Source organism: Lepisma saccharinum, chromosome 3 (genome assembly GCF_977018435.1).
Source record: "Lepisma saccharinum chromosome 3, izLepSacc3.1, whole genome shotgun sequence".
NCBI lineage: Eukaryota > Metazoa > Arthropoda > Insecta > Zygentoma > Lepismatidae > Lepisma > Lepisma saccharinum.
The window spans coordinates 88,575,213-88,594,848 of record NC_139231.1 but is presented as its reverse complement, the minus strand read 5'-3'; the positions used below and the strand labels follow the sequence as shown (position 1 = coordinate 88,594,848).

The window sequence follows — 19,636 nt, the reverse complement described above, 5'->3', positions numbered from 1 at the left end:
ACTTGTATAAAATTTCGAAAACATCTAGTTCAACAGGGTTTTGCTTTTCAAAATATGTCCCTGCATAAGGCGGCGGTAGAGTTTACCAAGCCTCTCAAGAAATTGATAGATCAGGTCTACGGCAGAGTATATAATGAATGTCGCGTTGGACAAAATTATGTATGGGAGTCAGAAGATACGAGTACATTTTCATAATAATAATAATAATAATAGGAACAGGAAGAGTTATCCTTGGAGGTTCTACCTCACTTTTTAAAAAGCAACTATTCTGGAAGTATTGTGTAAGATGTTTCCCTAATTTTCCTGCATCTGTAGTGCATTCATTTATTATCATTCTTTCAATACATATTAAGGAACTAGTTCGATTTAAGCTACTCTGCTTTTAGCCAAGTATTCATTTCTTGTGACGTTCTGTTCGTATAGCAGTGGTTGAGTTGAGGGTCACTTTGAAATGTTAACAAGCAGGTGATTCTTGGTTCCAGAGGAGTAAAAACTGGACTGACTTGCCGTGCATGTCTGAGGTATGCAGTTGTGCCGCGAGACAAGGAGCATTTAAGATGTATGGATCAAGATGTTTCACGCTATAAACAACACTGAGTCTCGTTCTAGTTAAGAAATCAAAGAGCTCGACAAACAGGATTAATCTTTACTTAATAATCATTGTGCTGCAGGTCTCCCCCATGGCGCAGTGGTAGCGTCGTTGCCTTGTAATCAAGGGGTCCCGGGTTCGATACCCGGTGGAGGCACAAGTGGTTCGGATCCCACTTTAAACTGTAGGCCCAGTCCCGATTAGCCATACTGTGCATAAAGTGGACTTAAAACATCAATTCAACTCATTGTGCTGCATCCCTTTACAGAGGCGTGTCATCCCCAAAATAAAATTCACCGCTATCCAGTTATATCTGAAATGCAAACAACCCTCACAGGATAGCATTTTGAAGGGTTTTAATTGCAAATTTTAATCTTTTCATCAGAATTACCCTAGAAACAGCACGAAAAAGTTGTTAAACGGTTATCTTTATTAAGATGATGATACTAATATTTCAATAATGTTTTCATCTGATGATACATGTGAGGGTGAAGACGACGATTAAATTACACCCCTCTTTTATTACAACCCCCAATCGAAGATTGTTGGAAAAATACCTGGATGGGTGTTATGTTACCTTCATTCTGACTTAGATTTAAATCAACTGAAAATAAATTAGTCAATTCTTTTTCGGTGTGAATAACTTCTACTTACTTCGTTACCTGCAAATTCCATCATTTTTTTTTAATAGGATGCTCTGTTTCAGGACCTTGGCGAGATTTATTTCAATATACAACATATAGCAGTAGTTCAAAAAACCATAAATCAATTATTAATCTTTACAAATTTCCTCTATTTTACTCAATAGTTAACTTTAATTCCATTTTAGTTCTCCAAACATAAAATTATATAATTCCCATTGAAGCAAGGGGAAAGTATACAGCAAGCCACACCATAAACAACAAAATCAATATGTAGAGGAACTTCATCTTGTACCTGTGTCCTTCCGGTGGGGTGCGTTTCACCACATGTATGGAGTCGCAAGTGTCGCATGGTGTGGGGGGTATGGTGTCCACCTGGGTGAGCGATATGTCTCGTATGGTTATGTGTGGTTCTCCCGACGTACCTTCTGTGCAGACAAACTCCCCAGATTCCTGGCGGGAGGTCTCCGTCAGCTTCACGCACTTGTCCGGAGCGCCTTTGGGTGCAAATTGTGTTTTTGGTGGTGCCCCTTGCGACCTGCTTCTGTTTGCGGCGACTTTGGCGTGCTGCAAAAAATGGAAGACATATATTAAAATAATATTGGGTATGTGCAAATGTGTTCATATAACTAAAGCGAGGCTCAACTATCCAATGCCTTATTATAAAAGAGGAATTTTCTTTTTATTTACTAACTTAATTTGGGCAATCTCCAGAGTAGAGTCGTTAGCATTACGATATACGAAGCCAGTCACTCAGCCATGGACTCACCGGTCCCAAGCCCCTCCCGAAATTTTAACAAATGCTATGTAATGAAAATTTTTAAAGAAATGAAAGTGGAGTTTTTAATTTATTTTAGGTTCTTGAAAACGAAAATGACATTAAATTTTGATGATTGATTTTAATATTATGCAACGAAGTGAAGCTGGAACGACCCACAATTGTCTCCTATGCCTAATATGTAGGAGCCTTAATTTTCGAAATCGCAATACCACAGAAAAAACACTAATCTCGTCGAATTTGCTTACAAGTGGATAAAATGATGACTTAGCACATTTTCCATGCATACCAAGTCGTAAAAGAGTGTATATGTAATATTTTACGTGACTGTTAGGGGCTCTCCGACGACATTAAGGTAACGTCTTCCTTCACCTTCTAATCCAGGAGGTGCCGGGTTCGATGCCTGATGGAGGTACATAGTGCTTAGGATCCCACTTTAAACTGTTGGTCCAGTCTCGATAAGCCTTTGAGACAGACAGACAATATCCTGGCAGATTATATTATCAATCAGTTGAGTCCTTGGTTGGACTTTGACTTAAAATTGTTTGCATTAATCATTTGAGCAGTTTTGGATTTTTCATTCCTCCCCTCAACTGTCGCGGAGTCGGGAGTGAAGTCGCGATTATCCTAGGGAGGTAGAACAGCTACATAAAATAACAAAATTGTTTACAGTTGACATCTTAACTAGTGATGTGCATCCACGAGTAAACAAAGATGGTCTACATCTACATGGACATGAAGAAACTATCCAACACGCATAGACAATGTAATCTAAGTAAACAACATGGCAACAGACAGGAGAATACAAACGGGCGTTGTAGAAGTGACTTGAAATTATCATGCGTTTTCAGTTGTTGAAGAATTGCGAGGAGCCCTTGCGCCCTATTTTACAATTGCAAACCCCTTGCGCCCTATTTTACAATTACGAACAATTTTCTGCTAATTATGAAACACAGTACATGACATATTCGTGGTAGATGGAAAACTTTAATGTTTTGTCTCACGATTGCTACGTAGACCGTGCACCAGTTCAATTACAGGCTTAGTGTGGCAAAGACGGATTTACCATCAGAAAAGAAACCAAAGCTCTTTGTAACTTTTTTGTATTGTTCTTTAACAAGAATGTTGGGCATGTTTTAAAGAATAATTATTGTGAGAAGAATTTGTAAAAAGTCACGAATATCATGGGAGAGTGAGCACGAGCACTCAATCAATCCCCCGCAATAATAATAATAATAAACACAACAAGTTGCATCTAGAATAGGTCCGTTCAGTGAATCGTAAATAGCCTAAGATGCTGTCGAAAAACAGCCATGCGCCAGAATTTTAAATGGAAAACTGCAAGAAAAGAAGTTCATTCTGGCCAACATATAACCCATTATATCCGAAATGTCGTATACTATCTTGAGATAAATATGAATTATTAACATTATAATTACCTCAACTGGCATAGAATAATCTCCATTGTCGAAGAATAACATACGATAAGACATCTTTCTGTTCTTAAATAATTTTGTAAGACTTTTCAAACTAAGATAGAGTCAAGGATTGAATTTTTCTTTAATACAACACAATTCCTCAATTTGTGTTTTTTGGTGGTTATACAAGATTTATTCAGCAAGTATTATCCATAGACTGTAGATGGGCTTTAATTGGCCGATACGGAGACATCATTCTATGTCATAGTTGCGTCATCGAATATTCGAAATTTCACTCGAACTTCCGTCATGACCATCGATAAATGCATGTAATTTATATTTATTATTTATTTGTTCTCTCTACTCCCAGGCGAACATGATTTCACGCCAGTGCAACATAGGAACTTAAATGTTTTGGCCAGGGGTCGAAATGAACCGGCGTTCCGGTTCCTGATTATCTGAAACCTTCCCGTTCCGTCTCGTCACTGTCGTAATCGGAGACAACAGACAACAGCATGTTAACGAAAGTAAAAGATCCGTTTCGTTAAAATTTCCATTTCGAGCCCTGGCTCTAAGGAAATATGAAAGAAACAGAACAAGATCATGGTGCAATGGTTCTTTACGATTTCAATTCCGGCGGGAAGGGAGGTGGATATTTTTTTTCTGTAGCCCGAATTTGTATGTGTCCATAAACACCACGATTTAATTCGTATTGTACCTCAAGATAGTGATTCTCAACCTTTCGTGAGACCGCAGCCCAATAACTTTTTTTTAAAAAAAAGTCGATCCCCTGATCTCCACAATTTTACTAAAATTACCATTCTCATTATTAAACTTTATAGTTAATTAATATGTATCATAACCTTGAAATTAGATATTAATAAATATATTACGGCATAATCGCAAAGAGTTATAGTTTGATTATGTCTAGAAATTGGATTATTTGTCATCCACTGGATCTAATAAACCTTCCGCGGCCCGGTATAATTGATGCCAGGGCTCTGTACCAAGACGCAGCCTACATCCACAAGTTGAGAAATATTTTTGGAAGTTTATAATGAATTGGTAGGTTTTTACAAAATATAATTTGCTAAGAACCATTTGAAATTCAGACAAAGAAGTGATATTTGAATAATTGTATTTTTTGATCACCGTGATTTTTTTTTTATGTTGAAGTATGTCATGAGAAATGAATAAGAGTAGATTCGGAGTGCTGTATCTTTGAAAAGCAACAACACCCCAAACTTCTGTTTTCTTATACTGTTAAATTGTATAACCTACAATTTTTCTCCTGAGATTTTGACAGGGTATGAGACCGGTGGCTACCCACCATCCTGGGGAAATTGGGGAACTACTAATGAGTAGTGTAATCCGGTCATGTAAACCTGCAAAAGAAAAGCGACGTGAAATGATCAAAGTCAATCGGTCAATCTTACGTAGTGATTTACCTTTGAGTCTGACTAAAATGTCTAGTAAATTATACCGTAGTGAAGTACTAAATAAATAAGCCGATATTAGTTAGTCCCCGAGAATTTGAAACCGAAGTCTGTAGCCCCCTACTTATTTCAGGCTGGCGCTGTCACTTCCTCAATCACCAGGGGTGTCCACAGGTGGGGTTGTGGACGCATGTTGCGTACACCCATCTTTGGGGGGAGGGATTTTTTTAGTACTAAATTTGACTTCATAAACAATACCACATTAGACAGAAGTTGATTTACGTTATTACGCGTATTTAAGCATCGCTCTGCTATATGACTATAACGAGTAGGCTAATAAGTACAGGGAGGTTATTGCAGCATGCCACCGCTTCAGCATCGGCCGCTTGCCGGTCCAGTCATGCAACAGGTGCCGGCAAATTGCGTAACAGATAGCCCGTAACAGAAACCGCTTGTTTTGTAATGTTTCCACTTTTCACAATTACAGTTACAATTACAATTGAAATAAGCACGTACCTTGTCGCACGGGTGCAGGAAAAGGTGTCCTCCCAAATACAAATATTTCTGGCACCTTATTTCTGACGTCTAATCTTAGATTAGTCATCGCTACTTTATTCTCAGTTGTCGCGACAGCGCCTGCAGCTTATCGGGGGTTGGGTGAGTTGTCAGCCGCGAGATGGCGCTTCATACTGCACGTGTCGGCAGTGATGCCAACCGTAGGGACATGTCCCTACGCATAGGGACTTTTCACTAAATTTCGCCCGCGTAGGAACGTAGGGACAGATTTTGCCAAATGAGGGAAAACGTAGGTACTTTTTTCAATCTTGGTAAATTACATTTTATGAATTAGTTTATCTGGATACTTTAGCGAGGAGGAGAAAAAAGAACTAACTAACAGATCTCCATCAGAATTTTGGAACATGTTATCGGTTACCAAAAACTTTCAAGGCAAGTTCCTTTTTGAAAACATTTCCACTCTCGCGAAAATAGTGCTAACATTGCCGCATTCTAACGCGGAAACGGAAAGAATATTTTCAATGTTAAGTGATACAAAAACAAAAAAGGGAAATAAAATGGGACCAAAATTGTTAAAGAATGCAGGAAATACAGCATCACCAACCAACATCTATCTCTTCACAGCAGCAGCATGTATGACTTCAAATAACATAATCAACAGTAAACGACTCAACGTTATTCATTAGGGGTGTGCTGGATTCTTTACTTTAAAAAGTCGTTAATTCTCGACGTTTTCTGCCTTGTAAGTTTCTGGAACTTATCGAAAGTTGTAAGTTTTTATTCTAGAAATGCAAAAACAATCACTTAAAGTGAAAATGACTTGTAAAATTCGAGATTTCCAGTGCTTCGGGAAATTTCGAACATTTCCCGTCCAGAAAATTTTCCGACTTGGTCGGGAAATTGCAAATTTTTCAGTCCCGAATGTCGGGATTTAAAAAAATTACCGTCACGACCCAAAAAATTCTGTCCAGCACACCCCTATTATTCATTAAGGCAAGAATTTACAATACCGGACCCTTCTGTAATTTCTATGCTACGTCTTATACTCACGAAATAATTATTCGTGATTATTTATCTCAAGTTAACATGTTGGGGTGAGGGGGAAAAAATGTTCATTAACGTGTAGAAGTTGTAAAATAAGCTTTTAAATTCTCGCAATGATTCTCCGTATACAAGTATGGTAGCCATATTTGTTGATATGAACAAATTAAAATTAGTTACGCTGTCTGTCTACAGCGTTGCCACACTGTTGATTTCATACTTGGAGAGCATGGATCGTGTAAGAATGGCGGAAGAGAACAGTAAAAAAGTTGTTAATGTTGTACAGATTGTTAGGTGGAGTGTGCAGGAGGATGGCTGTGGGCTAATTAATAAACTTATGGATTTCAGTATATTGCCCAAAGAACGTGCTTACATGTGACAGCGACAATCACGATGTAGAAGAACTGATTTGATTACAGGTAAATTTGGCAACAGTACATCAATCATAAAATTGCAGGATACGAAAATGGCCTTCGATGATGAACGTTTGCCGTTAAAGTGCTACGAAAATAATATTTTTTATCGGTTCGTAATCACAATTACCGCAAAACCATTCAGGAATAGCCCCACTGACCATTCTCGGTAAGTTTAGGTTAAGTTAGGTTAGGCAAACATAGTTAAAATTTGGGCTCGAAAAAAACATGCACGGGTAGCCCAACAAACCATTGACGGATAGCCCCACGAACCATTCAGGTACGGTTAGGTTAGGTTAGGATAGGCAAACATAGTTAAAATTTGGGGTCGTAGTAATATCAGGAATGTATATTTCGTTTTTTAAGTATTGGAAACACAAAATCTTCCGGTAAATAATAAGCAATCGTGCCGATCGCGGACCACTCAATGTCACTTATTTTGCAATTTCTACACGTGACCCCCCAAATTTTAACTTCAAATTCGTGATTAGGAGGCCTCAATTAGTGAGTATGCGAAATATTACAAAAAATCGGGGAGAGGTCCTGTATTGTAAATTCGCTCCTTCATTAATTGTGGAAGCACCGAGCAGAAAGATTTGGTAAGTAAATGTGTATATTTTATCTTCTGTTTGCATGCTCATGAGGTGTTTTTTTTTTAGTCACTTTACTTGGCGTAGGGACATTTGGTCAGTTGTAGGGACATTTTGACTACGTCTGTAGGGACATTGCCGAAAAATGGTTAGCAACACTGTCGGCTACCAGACAGTGAGTCTACGCTCATTCATGTTCACTTCTGTTCGCGTTTATCAGTACGCGTTTTGTTTATACTGTGTTATTGAGTTGGTGTGCTAGTGCTTTATTGTGTGTTAATTGTTATTCATTCATTACTTATGTCGTTAAACAAATATAGTCTTGAACATAGAGTTTTTATGTACGATAATTACGTGAAAACGAATTCTTGCAGAAAAGTGGTCAGGGATTACGATAGACAGGATCTCTTGAACCTAAGAAACGTGTTGTATTGCTGTTGAAGGAAGTCATTTTCAACATCTCTTATAACACAGGAGGTTAGTGATCATCATTATTATTACTTTTAAATATCATTTTACGCTTTCGGTTTGCTTTATGCGCCGGGATGCTGTCTTCCCTTTCTGTCAACTGAGGATAAAGTAGCGATGTCTAATCTAAGATTAGATGTCAGAAATAAGGTGCCGGAAATATTTGTATTTGGGAGGACACCTTTTCCTGCATCCGTGCGACAAGGTACGTGCTTATTTCAATTGTAATTGTAACTGTAATTGTGAAAAGTGGAAACATTACAAAACAAGCGGTTTCTGTTACGGGCTATCTGTTACGCAATTTGCCGGCACCTGTTGCATGACTGGGCCGGCAAGCGGCCGATGCTGAAGCGGTGGCATGCTGCAATAACCTCCCTGTATTATTTGTGGGGGACAATATCCAGCTCTACACATTAGTATGCCTGAAATTGTCACGTGATTTCTGGTGGGGAGATGAAGATTAAACTTTGGGGGGATACAGCTCTTGAATATCAGTGTGAAGGCTTAGATTGTCACGATAATTTTAGGTAGACGAGACTGAGCAGTAAATTTGCGGAGTATTGCTTAGACTTGTACGTGAATTCTGGTGTGGGGAATGAGTATTACTTGGGGGAGGGGGGCAATATCCGCTCTTCAATATCAAGAGTAAGCATGAGAATTTCGATGAACTGAGTATTAAATTAGGGGGAACTTCCAGCTCTTGATTATCAGTGTTAAATCTTAGATTGTCGAGGGATTTCTGTAGTGGTGGGGATCCAACATTAAGTTTTGGGGGACCATATTTACCGGAGTTCGTGTACTATCAAGGGGATTTTAAGCTGGATTATTCGCAGTCAGTGAGTCGGTTCGTGTTGTAACCACCCTTTGTTCGTTCTCTTCCAGAAAGAAAGGTGTAAAATATAGCACTGACTTCTAAATAAGAAGTACATGGTGAGTCAAAAGTCCTTGCCACCCATTATAAAATGAAAGGGAGTGTAGATTTCAGCAATTGGCCATGGTAGTAATATGTTAGGCCTAGGGGGAAACCTTTTGGTGCATGTCATGACAACGTCTGCCATCTTGGTGACCGCTATCTTGGATCCAACTTCATTTCTTTAAATGGGAAGGGGGCATGTGGGGTATGGTTTTGGGCTAGAATTTCACCAGGAATTTGGTGGTGAAGTGAGATTTATGAAAACTTTAATGATAAGGAAGTTATGGACGTATGAAAGTGATAATTACATATCATTTGCAGGTGCTGAACCATGCCATTGACCAAGGCCGAACGAATCCAAATCATCAAGCTTCGGAGGGGGTGGGGGGGGGGAGAAGTGCCCGTGCTGTAGCTCGTGATTTCAACGAACGGAATCCAGTGTCGCACATTACAGTGTCCCAATTGCTGACCAGGTTCGAAGAGAGCGGTACAGTCCAGGACAGGCCACGATCTGGTAGGCCCAGAACTGCCACTGACGAAGGAACAGCTACGGCAGTGCTAGCATCGTTTGCCAAGTCTCCGCAGCGCAGCACACGTCGAATGTTTGTGCAATATGGTGTCGGCCAGAGTTCCATTTCCAGGGTGTTAGAAATGGTTAAGTGGCACCCGTACAAGCTGCAGCTGCAGCACCATCTCTCTGAGGACGACCCGGATAGGAGAATGCAGTTTTGTGAATGGGCTGTGGAACAAATTCTCCAGGACCCACACATTTTCAACAGGATGGGGCACCACCTCATTATGAGCGACAGGTTCGTCACTATCTGGACCTCCAGTTCCTTGGTCGATGGATTAGTCGACGTGGGCCAGTGGAATGACCTCCCCGATTACCCCCACTCGATTTTTAGCTGTGGGGTCATTTGAAGTCAATCGTGTATGCCGAAAAGATTCGGGATGTGGGTCACTTGAAGCCACGTATACTGGATTCCTGTGCACGAGTCACACCTGAGATATTGCTCCGTGTCCACATAGCATGGGAGAACCGTCTCAACATGTGCATAGCACAAGAAGGACAGCAAATTGAACACATTGTGTAACTTTCATATGCCCATAACTTCCTTATCAATAAAGTTTTCGTTTTCATAAATCTGACTACACCCATAGGCGTAGTTAGGTAGGGACTCAGCCCCCCCCCAGAACCAGCCATTAGCCCCCCAAACGCATGTGACATATGCATAAATTAATTAAGGAAAGAGAAACTGCACACAGAAATTAGATAATTCTCTTGAAACTTTCATGTACGATTACTTATGTGGTGTGGCAGTCATAGATAAGAAAAAAATACAATGAAAGTTGAAGCACATGTAACTTTTTACGAGGTATGTTCCGAAACAAGGTTTCGAAGAAAATACATCACCGTTATTTCTTTTGATCTTCCACCTTGGAGCGCTAGGTAAACATTGTTACATTCAAAGAATAGTGGCCTTGCAACCAGTGTTTACATAAATGTAACCCTTTAACAATGAGTTCCTACAATTGTGTTTTTTTCGAACATGAAAAAGAAAAGCCGTCATTATAGAGACTTAAACAGAATAGCAGTTTTGATAGGGAAAAGGCGTCAGTTCAAAGAAGTGAATTTAGTTTCTGTTGATTTGTATTGCGTGGGAGAACATTTAAAGATGTATGCCTAAATGTCGCGTGAATGTGTCGCGATCCTGTAGAAGGGATTCAATCGTGCGGAATTGTTTTATTAAGTGGTGATCACCACAGTTCATTGGCGAAATCACTCTTTTCCAAGTCTTTTGTGTGCGTTGCCCCGCGTTACCGATATGTATGCAGATGTGCAGATTAGGATTTTTCATTGCACGTAGGCGGTGCAGTTGAAAGTTGTGTTCAACTCTCCAGGTGACGGGTGAATCTTGTGGATCACTTCTAGGGATGCTGCTCTAGGAGTCTCTGGTATATCTTGTATCTCTTGGGAGTCTCGGGATATTTTTATTCTTCTGGAGGTAAGAAGAAGCTTGTTTGTTGTTTCAAGTAACCCACAGCAAGATTATCGTGGAAGGATACGTGCTTATACTGGTTGAATAACAGCAAGAAGTCTTAATCATCTTTTGTAGATTGGAAATTATTAGAAAATCATTCTTTGATATTGTGCTCATACTGTTTGTGAAATTAAGGCGCAGATGACAGAATGATCATTCCTTTTAATAGAGAGTTCATTAATAGTAAAAGTCAGGCGTTGAGTAAATAAGCTTAGACTATTGAATTTCTGAAATAAATTTAAAGAATGCATAGGCAAAGTGATCATATAAAACCTGTTTTGAATGTCAATCGGTTTCCTTTTGAAGTCACTTGGCCAGGTTTATATAAAAGTTATTTGGTCGACGATTCTCATTTAAAAGCCTAGTTTTCAGGATAATTAAATAATATTTCGCCTATAGATAGCAACTTTCTACATCCTTCATGCCATCATTTAGTGCATGTTCTTTTTTTTTATATTTTGTTTCATTAAGAGCGTGATTTCAGGCACAAATGGTAATTATTTTAATTTAAAAAAATAATTTATCCTTAAGCCTGAAACCATGAATAGCGCACCTTTCATGATAATTTCAGTAACTTGCGAGGTTCTCAATTTTGTAATAGTCTGTAATTCTTCGTTTCCTTAATTCACTTCTTCAATATACGTTTCTTAACATCCGAAAGCATCATAATACTTATAGTGTTCCAGTTTAGTGCACTTAATTTCAGAGTCCCATATGTATCTACATATAAAAATACACATAATTTCGTTAAGCATTTATTTTTTAATACGACGCTGCTCATTAAAAGTTGGCAAAAACTTCTACGTTGCTGTTCATTCATTCATTCATTTGGTTTCTGATTTGCCAATAGGCGGTACTGGACTCAATAAGTCACTTAACACCCCCAGTACAACGCCACTGCGGCATGGGACGTGAAAATGGCGATTCGTTATCAGGCCAAGGGGGAACCACATTGACGTCACCCGCATGGTCGGCAGCCATCTTGATGTCCGCCATCTTGATTTCAACTTCAGAAATTTAAATGGGAAGGGGGTCGTGCGACATATCAAAATGGGCTAGAATTTCACCAGGAAAACAACTGTGACATTTGTTTTCACCTAACTTTAATTGTTGCGGAGTTAACAATACCACAAAGCTATGGCTCAATAAGTCACTTAACATCCCCAGTACAACGCCACTGCTGCATGGGACGTGAAAATGGCATGCCCAATCGTTATCAGGCCAAGGGGGAACCACATTGACGTCACCCGCATGGTCGGCAGCCATCTTGATGTCCGCCATCTTGAATTCAACTTCAGAAATTTAAATGGGAAGGGGGTCGTGCGACATATCAAAATGGGCTAGAATTTCACCAGGAAAACAACTGTGACATTTGTTTTCACCTAACTTTAATTGTTGCAGAGTTAACAATACCACAAAGCTATGGCTCAATAAGTCACTTAACACCCCCAGTACAAGGCCACTGCGGCATGGGACGTGAAAATGGCGATGCCCAATCGTTATCAGGCCAAGGGGGAACCACATTGACGTCACCCACATGGTCGGCAGCCATCTTGATGTCCGCCATCTTGAATTCAACTTCAGAAATTTAAATGGGAAGGGGGTCGTGCGACATATCAAAATGGGCTAGAATTTCACCAGGAAAACAACTGTGACATTTGTTTTCACCTACCTTTAAATTTAAGGGCGATTTCCGCATGGGAGAATGACACGTCCTTCCCTTTTTGCTTAAATGTTTATTGTTCAAATAATCGTTAGTATGTGATTATGTGGTATTTATTGTTAGACCAATCACTGAAAATGTCCGGATATTGACTTACCGGTATGTACATATCTTGTAGTATTGGTTGGCATGGGAATTACGAATGTGTTTTGTCTTTACATAAAAGTTTAAAAGAGTGATGATGTGAATTGATCGTGTCAAGAGTAGCATATTTCATTTTTCACTGATCTGAACGAAAATGCCACTAACACGTGAGGAACGGATTGCCATCATATTGATGTCAGGGGAGAGAAGTACGCGTGACATTGCCGCAGACTTCAATAACCGCAATTCTGCAAGACAACCGGTGTCACATGTGGCCGTCAGCCAGTTGCTGGCAAAGTTCCAAGATACTGGATCTGTGGATGACAAGCCGCGACATGGACGTCCGAAAACAGCCACGGATGAGGGTACTGCTGTAGCGGTGTTGGCATCATTTTCAAAGTCCCCAACCCGTAGCACACAGAGACTGGCGCTGGAAAGCGGTATCAGCAGGGGTTCAATTCAAAGGATTGTACGTGACCACCACTGGCATCCGTATAAGATACAGCTGCAGCAGCACCTTAGTGAGGACGATCCAGACAGGCATTTGCAGTTTTGTGAGTGGGCTATAGCACAACTGCAACGTGACCCTGCCGTCGGTAGCAAGATTCTGTTCAGTGATGAGGCTAATTTTTATGTGTCGGGAGAGGTGAATAAGCAAAATCTGCGGTACTGGTCACCCGAAAATCCACATTGGACAGATCCCAGCAAAGTGACGGGAGGCGGGAAGCTAATGGTGTGGTGTGGTACTTGGGGTTCCCGACTTGTTGGTCCATTTTTCATTGAGGGCAACTTAAATGCAGAGGGCTACTTGCTTCTGCTACGGGAGCAGATCTTACCATCCTTACTGTCCGAGGATGGGAGCTATCCTGAATGGTTCCAGCAAGATGGTGTTCCACCGCACTATGGGATGATAGTCCGTCAGTACCTGGATCAACAATTCCCTCACCACTCTATTGGTCGCCGAGGGACTGTGGAATGGCCTGCACGCTCACCTGATCTGAAACCATTGGACTTTTACCTCTGGGGACACCTGAAAGCCATGGTGTATGCTACGAAAATCAGGGATCTGGCCCACGTGCGCACACGCATTGTGGATGCCTGTACTGCAATAACTCCTGAGGTTCTTCAGAATGTGGTAAGGTCATGGGAGACACGATTACACGTGTGTGTTGCGCAAGAGGGACGTCATATTGAGCATGTGTTATAACTTTGTGGTATTGTTAACTCTGCAACAGTTAAAGTTAGGTGAAAACAAATGTCACAGTTGTTTTCCTGGTGAAATTCTAGCCCATTTTGATATGTCGCACGACCCCCTTCCCATTTAAAATTCTGAAATTGAATTCAAGATGGCGGACATCAAGATGGCTACCGACCATGCGGGTGACGTCAATGTGGTTCCCCCTTGGCCTGATAACGATTGGTCATCGCCATTTTCACGTCCCATGCAGCAGTGGCCTTGTACTGGGGGTGTTAAGTGATTTATTGAGCCACCCTGTATAATCTGAATCAACGAAACTTAGAATGGCATTGGTTTCTGTTCGATTAGATATTAAGTACAATGGTGCCCACAGAGGGAGTGGAGATATCTGGAAATACTTCATACAATTCAAATTTTGAAATTGTAGCGTGAAAACATGGGCGAGGGATGCGGTGAAAGACAGCAAATTAAGTGCCTATGGGAAATATCCTAGTGCTGGGGATGCTATATGAGAATTCTCTAAACTGGGGAAAAGCGCCCCACTTTCCTTCGCTTTAAGTACTGCTGCCCTACCCCCCCCCCCTGAAAGAAATCTTTCGGGTAGCCAAATAACGTCCAATTATAAGCATGCATTGTATATTGGTAAAAAGGAAGATATGCATGTTAGGTTTAAATGAATGGAAACTAATTGCAGCCTTCTAAATAGTATTCTGGGGAGCTCCTTGCAAACATTTATAAGATTATCTAGATGGTAAACCACTAAGTTCATTCCCTCTCTCCTCTCTAAGAGTTTTCTTCACGAATCTAGTCGCAAGTGGATCTCAATTGTATAGTAAAATTAAGAAAATTCGAAGTTTCGTTGTATAGAAAATAAGAAATTTAAATTTTTACTATTTCATTACGTATGTCGATTGTGCTTTTAAATGCCTTGCAGCATGAATAAAGGATTACCCATTAATATTATCACATATTAAAATTATACCTTCTTTATTCTAAAGAAGAAATGTGTGCTTTAATAAATTTACAACCATCTATAATAGCGTATTTATTCCATTTAACAATTCCATTTCTTTTGGATAAGATAATTCGGGTATCACCTGTCTCCCAAATAGAATACCTGTGATGATTTTTGTAATGGATAAAAGCGTTAATAAAGTTAGCCCCAGCTAGCCCCCCCCCCCCCCCAAGCGGACGGGGAAAACTACGCTTATGACTATACCACTGAATTCCTGGTGAAATTCCAGCGCAAAACCATACCTCATATGCCCCCTTCCCATTTAAAGAAATGAAGTTGGATCCAAGATGGCGGACGTTATAATGACATGCACCAAAAGGTTTACCCCTAGGCCTAACATATTACTACCATGACCAATTGCTGCAAACTACACTCCCTTTCATTTTATAAGGGGTGGTCAGGGAATTTTGACTCACCCTGTATATGGACGCCCGCACGAAACGGGGGGAGAGATCACTTGAACCTCCCTGGAAAAATGAAAAAAGATTACTGTGCATATTCTTCAGGGGCAACCTACATCAATATATCTCAGCGGTGACAATATCACCTTCATCTGGTTGAAATATCTAAAATATATTTTGATGCCTCTAGACCTGCAAAAGGAGAAAAGGTTGGACTGAGTAGTTTGAAAAGAAATACACCTAAAAATATTCTTGCTCGCTTCGTTCGCAATACTGCGTTGAACAATACATGTATGGCGTTTTGTTAATGAGGTGATTGTGAATACATACCAGTAACTTGAAAGCAGGCGCATTATTTTGATGGGTTTGTTCTATTAGAAATACTATTTCTTTGTCGATTCCCTGCATGCTGTAATAGTTGTACTAAGGGTACTGCATACTAACACTTTGTGAATTACGGGATAACGCAGGAAAAATATTTGTCAATCTCATTTGTAACTTCCTGTTACAGGAAAATTTTACTTTAGCAAGTGAAATTTGCACTTAAGATAAATTGTATGTAATTATTCTTATTGATTATTAAAATAATAATGATATTTATCTCAAGTAGAAGGGGCGAGTTCTTTGAAGGAGCACCTTTTTCGCCCCGACCTTAGAAATTTCTAGTTACGGCTTTTGATGCCTCATGAAACAACAAAATCAATCGGTCACACGAAGAAACTAGCTTTGGTTAAAAGACAACTGCAGCATGAATATTTGATGTACCCAGTTTAAATTTTCTATCTTAAGTTGAAAACAATTTGTGTTAAACAGTGAAATTGTGATTTTAAAAATCGTATTCCCTGTACATGAACAGTGTTTAAACGCACATATATTATTTACTCAATTAAAAGCAGATTAATTATTTAACCATTGGTAGCTTTCCGAATTTAGAAAATTTACATTTTTAAAAAACGAAACAAATTAATTATCTACGAGTACATTCAAATAAAAATCAATTACTGCGTATTTATCCAAACTATATTGGGAGAGGTTATGATGAGCAATTCTTTGGGGGGGGATGCGTCCATGGCCTTGGAGGGGATGGGCACCCCTGCCCCACCGCAATAATATAGAACCCCCTTTCCTTCCTCGACGAAACGTTGCATTTGGACAGACAGCTGGGTCGGGTACCCTATTCTACACCCTCGAATTTTGAATTTTTTTTTCTTTCATTATGAAGGTTATGTGATCCTATTTGTGAATAAAAAAAAATTGGAGCGCGGAAAGAAGTATTTACGACTGCACAGCCGTTTAAAGTTGAAATTTTGTCGTTTGAAATGGTTCGCAATTATTTCCAATTTCTAGATCGTGATACTAACACGACACCAAATTTTAACTATCGATCTCAACCTAACTGAACTAACCTATCCACGCGCCAATGGTTCGTGGGGCTAGCGCCAATGGTTCGTGAGGCTAGCGCCAATGGTTCGTGGGGCTAGCGCCAATGGTTCGTGGGGCTAGCGCCAATGGTTCGTGGGCCTAGCGCCAATGGTTCGTGGGGCTAGCGCCAATGGTTCGTGGGGCTAGCGCCAATGGTTCGTGGGGCTAGCGCCAATGGTTCGTGAGGCTAGCGCCAATGGTTCGTGGGCCTAGCGCCAATGGTTCGTGCGGCTAGCGCCAATGGTTCGTGAGGCTAGCGCCAATGGTTCGTGGGCCTAGCGCCAATGGTTCGTGGGCCTAGCGCCAATGGTTCGTGGGGCAGCAGACCATCTCCCTGTAAGTCAAGTACAATGTCCCGTATGTCTCGTCGAACAAAGCCCTCTATGTCCTTCATCCGTTGAACGTGTGTCAATCTCATATTTAGTCCTTTTGTATTAATTCAATGTCACACAAATCAATTCCAATGTCTAAAGTCGCACAAAACAATTGCAATGTCTCAAATATCCAATACGCCAATAAATTACATAAATAATATATTGAAATCGCAAATTATCCCATTGCACAAGTCATTCATAACAAGAAGAAATTGCAAATTATCCCATTGCACAAGTCAAAGATAAGAAGAAAAAGAAAATGTTCAGACGTGCACCTGTGACATGAATCCAAGATGCGCCATGATGAAATCCCTGCAAAACCGTTTCGACGTTACATAAGGAATCTAAATATTGAAAAACGTAAGTTTCCTAGCACGTAGATCTAAAAAAATTACTTTTCGCGCTATTTAGAAACATCGTTTCTTATGAAGAACTAATTTTCGTAACGAGAATATTTTAAATGTGCGAAAATTCGAGGGTGTAGAAAAGGGTACCCGAGCCCAGCTTAGTGCAATGTATCCTAAAATTGGGTGCGAATATGCTGTAGAAAAATAGCCATGCGTCATAACTTTTAATGGAGAATATGCAAAATGAAGAAGTTGATTCCGGATAACATAAAATCCATTATATTATAACTCAAATATCATACACTATATTAAGATAAATATGAGTTATTAACATTATAATTACCCCAATTTGCTTACAGGAGTCTCCACTGCCGAATGATAACATAGGATAAGACATCCTGGCGTTCTTAAATAACTTCACAACACATTTCAAATTTAGGTACAGTCGACAGAGGAATTTGTGTTTCTTTGGTAGTACAAGAGTTATTTAGCAAGTATTGTCCACAGGTCGTAGACGAGCGTTAATTGGCCCCCACGAAGACATCATTTTCTGCCATAGTTGCGTCATCGAATACTTGAAATTTCACTGGAGCTACATGTGCAGTGGGATGCACAACTATTGTTCGGCAAATTGTCCATTACTATTTTCATTCATTCTTGTCTTGCATCCTGCATGTTTGCAAGAGCTGGGTTTTTGCGTATGCTAGTGCAGAAGTTGTCAGCAGCTTGTTTGGCGTTTTGTTTCAATTCTTGAAGCTCTCATTGCGTAAAACAAAGAGAATAAACATGGTGATGGACAACGTGCTTGGTAAAACTTACGCATTCTACTCTATCTCGGGCCATCGATAAATCCATATTATTAATGTTTATTATTTATTTTCTCCAGTCCCAAGTGCACATGATTTCACACCAGTGCAAATTAGGAAATTAAATCTTATGGCACTGAAGAAAAAACAAAGAAAAGAAAACAAAACAAAGTCATGGTGCAGTGGCGTGTTTACGATTTAAATTCCGCCCCTACCTTCGGGGGAAAGGAGAATAGTGCAAATTTAGGCACACTGTGCAATGGTCCACAAACTGCTCGATTGCATTGCTGTTGTACATACCTTTTAGAATGTTTATAATGAATAAATAGTTCTTGACAAAATATAAACTGTTAAACCAAAAAATGATGGCGAAATAACCTGAATTTTTGTTTGAATATGCTATTTCGTGCCGTTTTTGTATGAAGATTCCGATTTTGTAGATCCTCTAAATGTCTGGTCTTCAGTATTGTAGATAATTTTCTGGTATGGAGGTTACTTTCGATGTTCATGTTGATGGCTATGAATTTGTCGAAAATAATGGAATTCTCATGTTTTAAATATCTTGCAACGTATTATGCACTGAGTACATTGCTTTCTGTAGATTGCGTTGTTGAATTAATCATTGTCGCTTATTTATGTCAGTAGATGGCCAATGGAAGGAAGCATCGTCTGTGGCTTTCAATGAAAGTACTATCCCAGCATGCACTCGACTGAGGAAAATCGAGTCAAGATTGTAATCCGTATCATACAATATGCTACTTGTTAGGTGTGAAATCTAAGTGTTACTAGAATTGTCGTCGCAATGAGTAAAGTATATTCGTGACTTTGAAATGCGACTCTTCCCTTTTGCTCCCAGTACCAAATCAAACCTAACCTTACTTGATTATTTGTCAGTGTGAACGAATAACGTTCCGCTTCCACTTCATTCTAATAATATGAATCATGCTTTAAAAACATCTGCCGTGTAATGTGACCTTAAATCAAGCCTTAAGCCCATGACTTGTGGCAATAAAATAAGTTCAATCTCCACCATAAGAAATTTGTTTACCTGAAGAGGAGAAGAGGCGATCTTTTAACGTAGTGATAGAATTTAGGAGGTAAAAAGGTAGACGATACGTCATGTCCAAGAAAGATTGCATACTAATAATATAGCACACTTGTTTTCAAATCATATTTTTTAATACTAATGGAAAGATTAGTTGTCGGTTGCAATTAATAACATTAACAATATTTTTATATTGAAAAGAATATGATGAAAACAATGCCAGAGATTACATCTTCGCAAGAAAGGATACAGTGTCACTTATTTCCATTGTTATTAATTTACAAATTGAGCAAGTTACATGCCGACAAATGGTCGTATAATTAATTCACATCCGCAGATGTGGGATATACTATCATATAACAGATCTAAATCAAAT

The 19,636-nt window shown here is 39.6% G+C and overlaps 2 protein-coding genes across 3 annotated transcripts in view; one reads left to right on the top strand and one right to left on the bottom strand.

Annotated features, from left to right (window-relative positions):
• Window positions 1–1,387: 1,387 nt before the first annotated feature.
• On the bottom strand, window positions 1,388–17,864 carry LOC145985232 (uncharacterized). Of its 2 annotated transcripts, none has more exons than XM_083118993.1 (2): window positions 17,753–17,864; window positions 1,388–1,797 (listed from the first exon to the last, which is right to left on the bottom strand). In XM_083118993.1, the coding sequence occupies exons 1-2, from the start codon at window positions 17,804–17,806 to the stop codon at window positions 1,435–1,437; spliced, it is 417 nt and encodes a 138-aa protein (XP_082975119.1). In that variant the 5' UTR covers window positions 17,807–17,864; the 3' UTR covers window positions 1,388–1,434. The 2 variants fall into 2 exon arrangements, with proteins under 2 accessions (XP_082975119.1, XP_082975118.1); XM_083118992.1 differs by lacking the exon at window positions 17,753–17,864 and adding an exon at window positions 3,448–3,593.
• The window catches only part of LOC145985233 (uncharacterized), a 66,788-nt gene continuing 56,743 nt past the window's right edge, over window positions 9,592–19,636 (top strand). The window contains exon 1 of the mRNA XM_083118994.1: window positions 9,592–9,612. The gene's annotated coding sequence lies outside the window, so the exon portion shown is untranslated. The remainder of the gene's footprint in view (window positions 9,613–19,636) is intronic.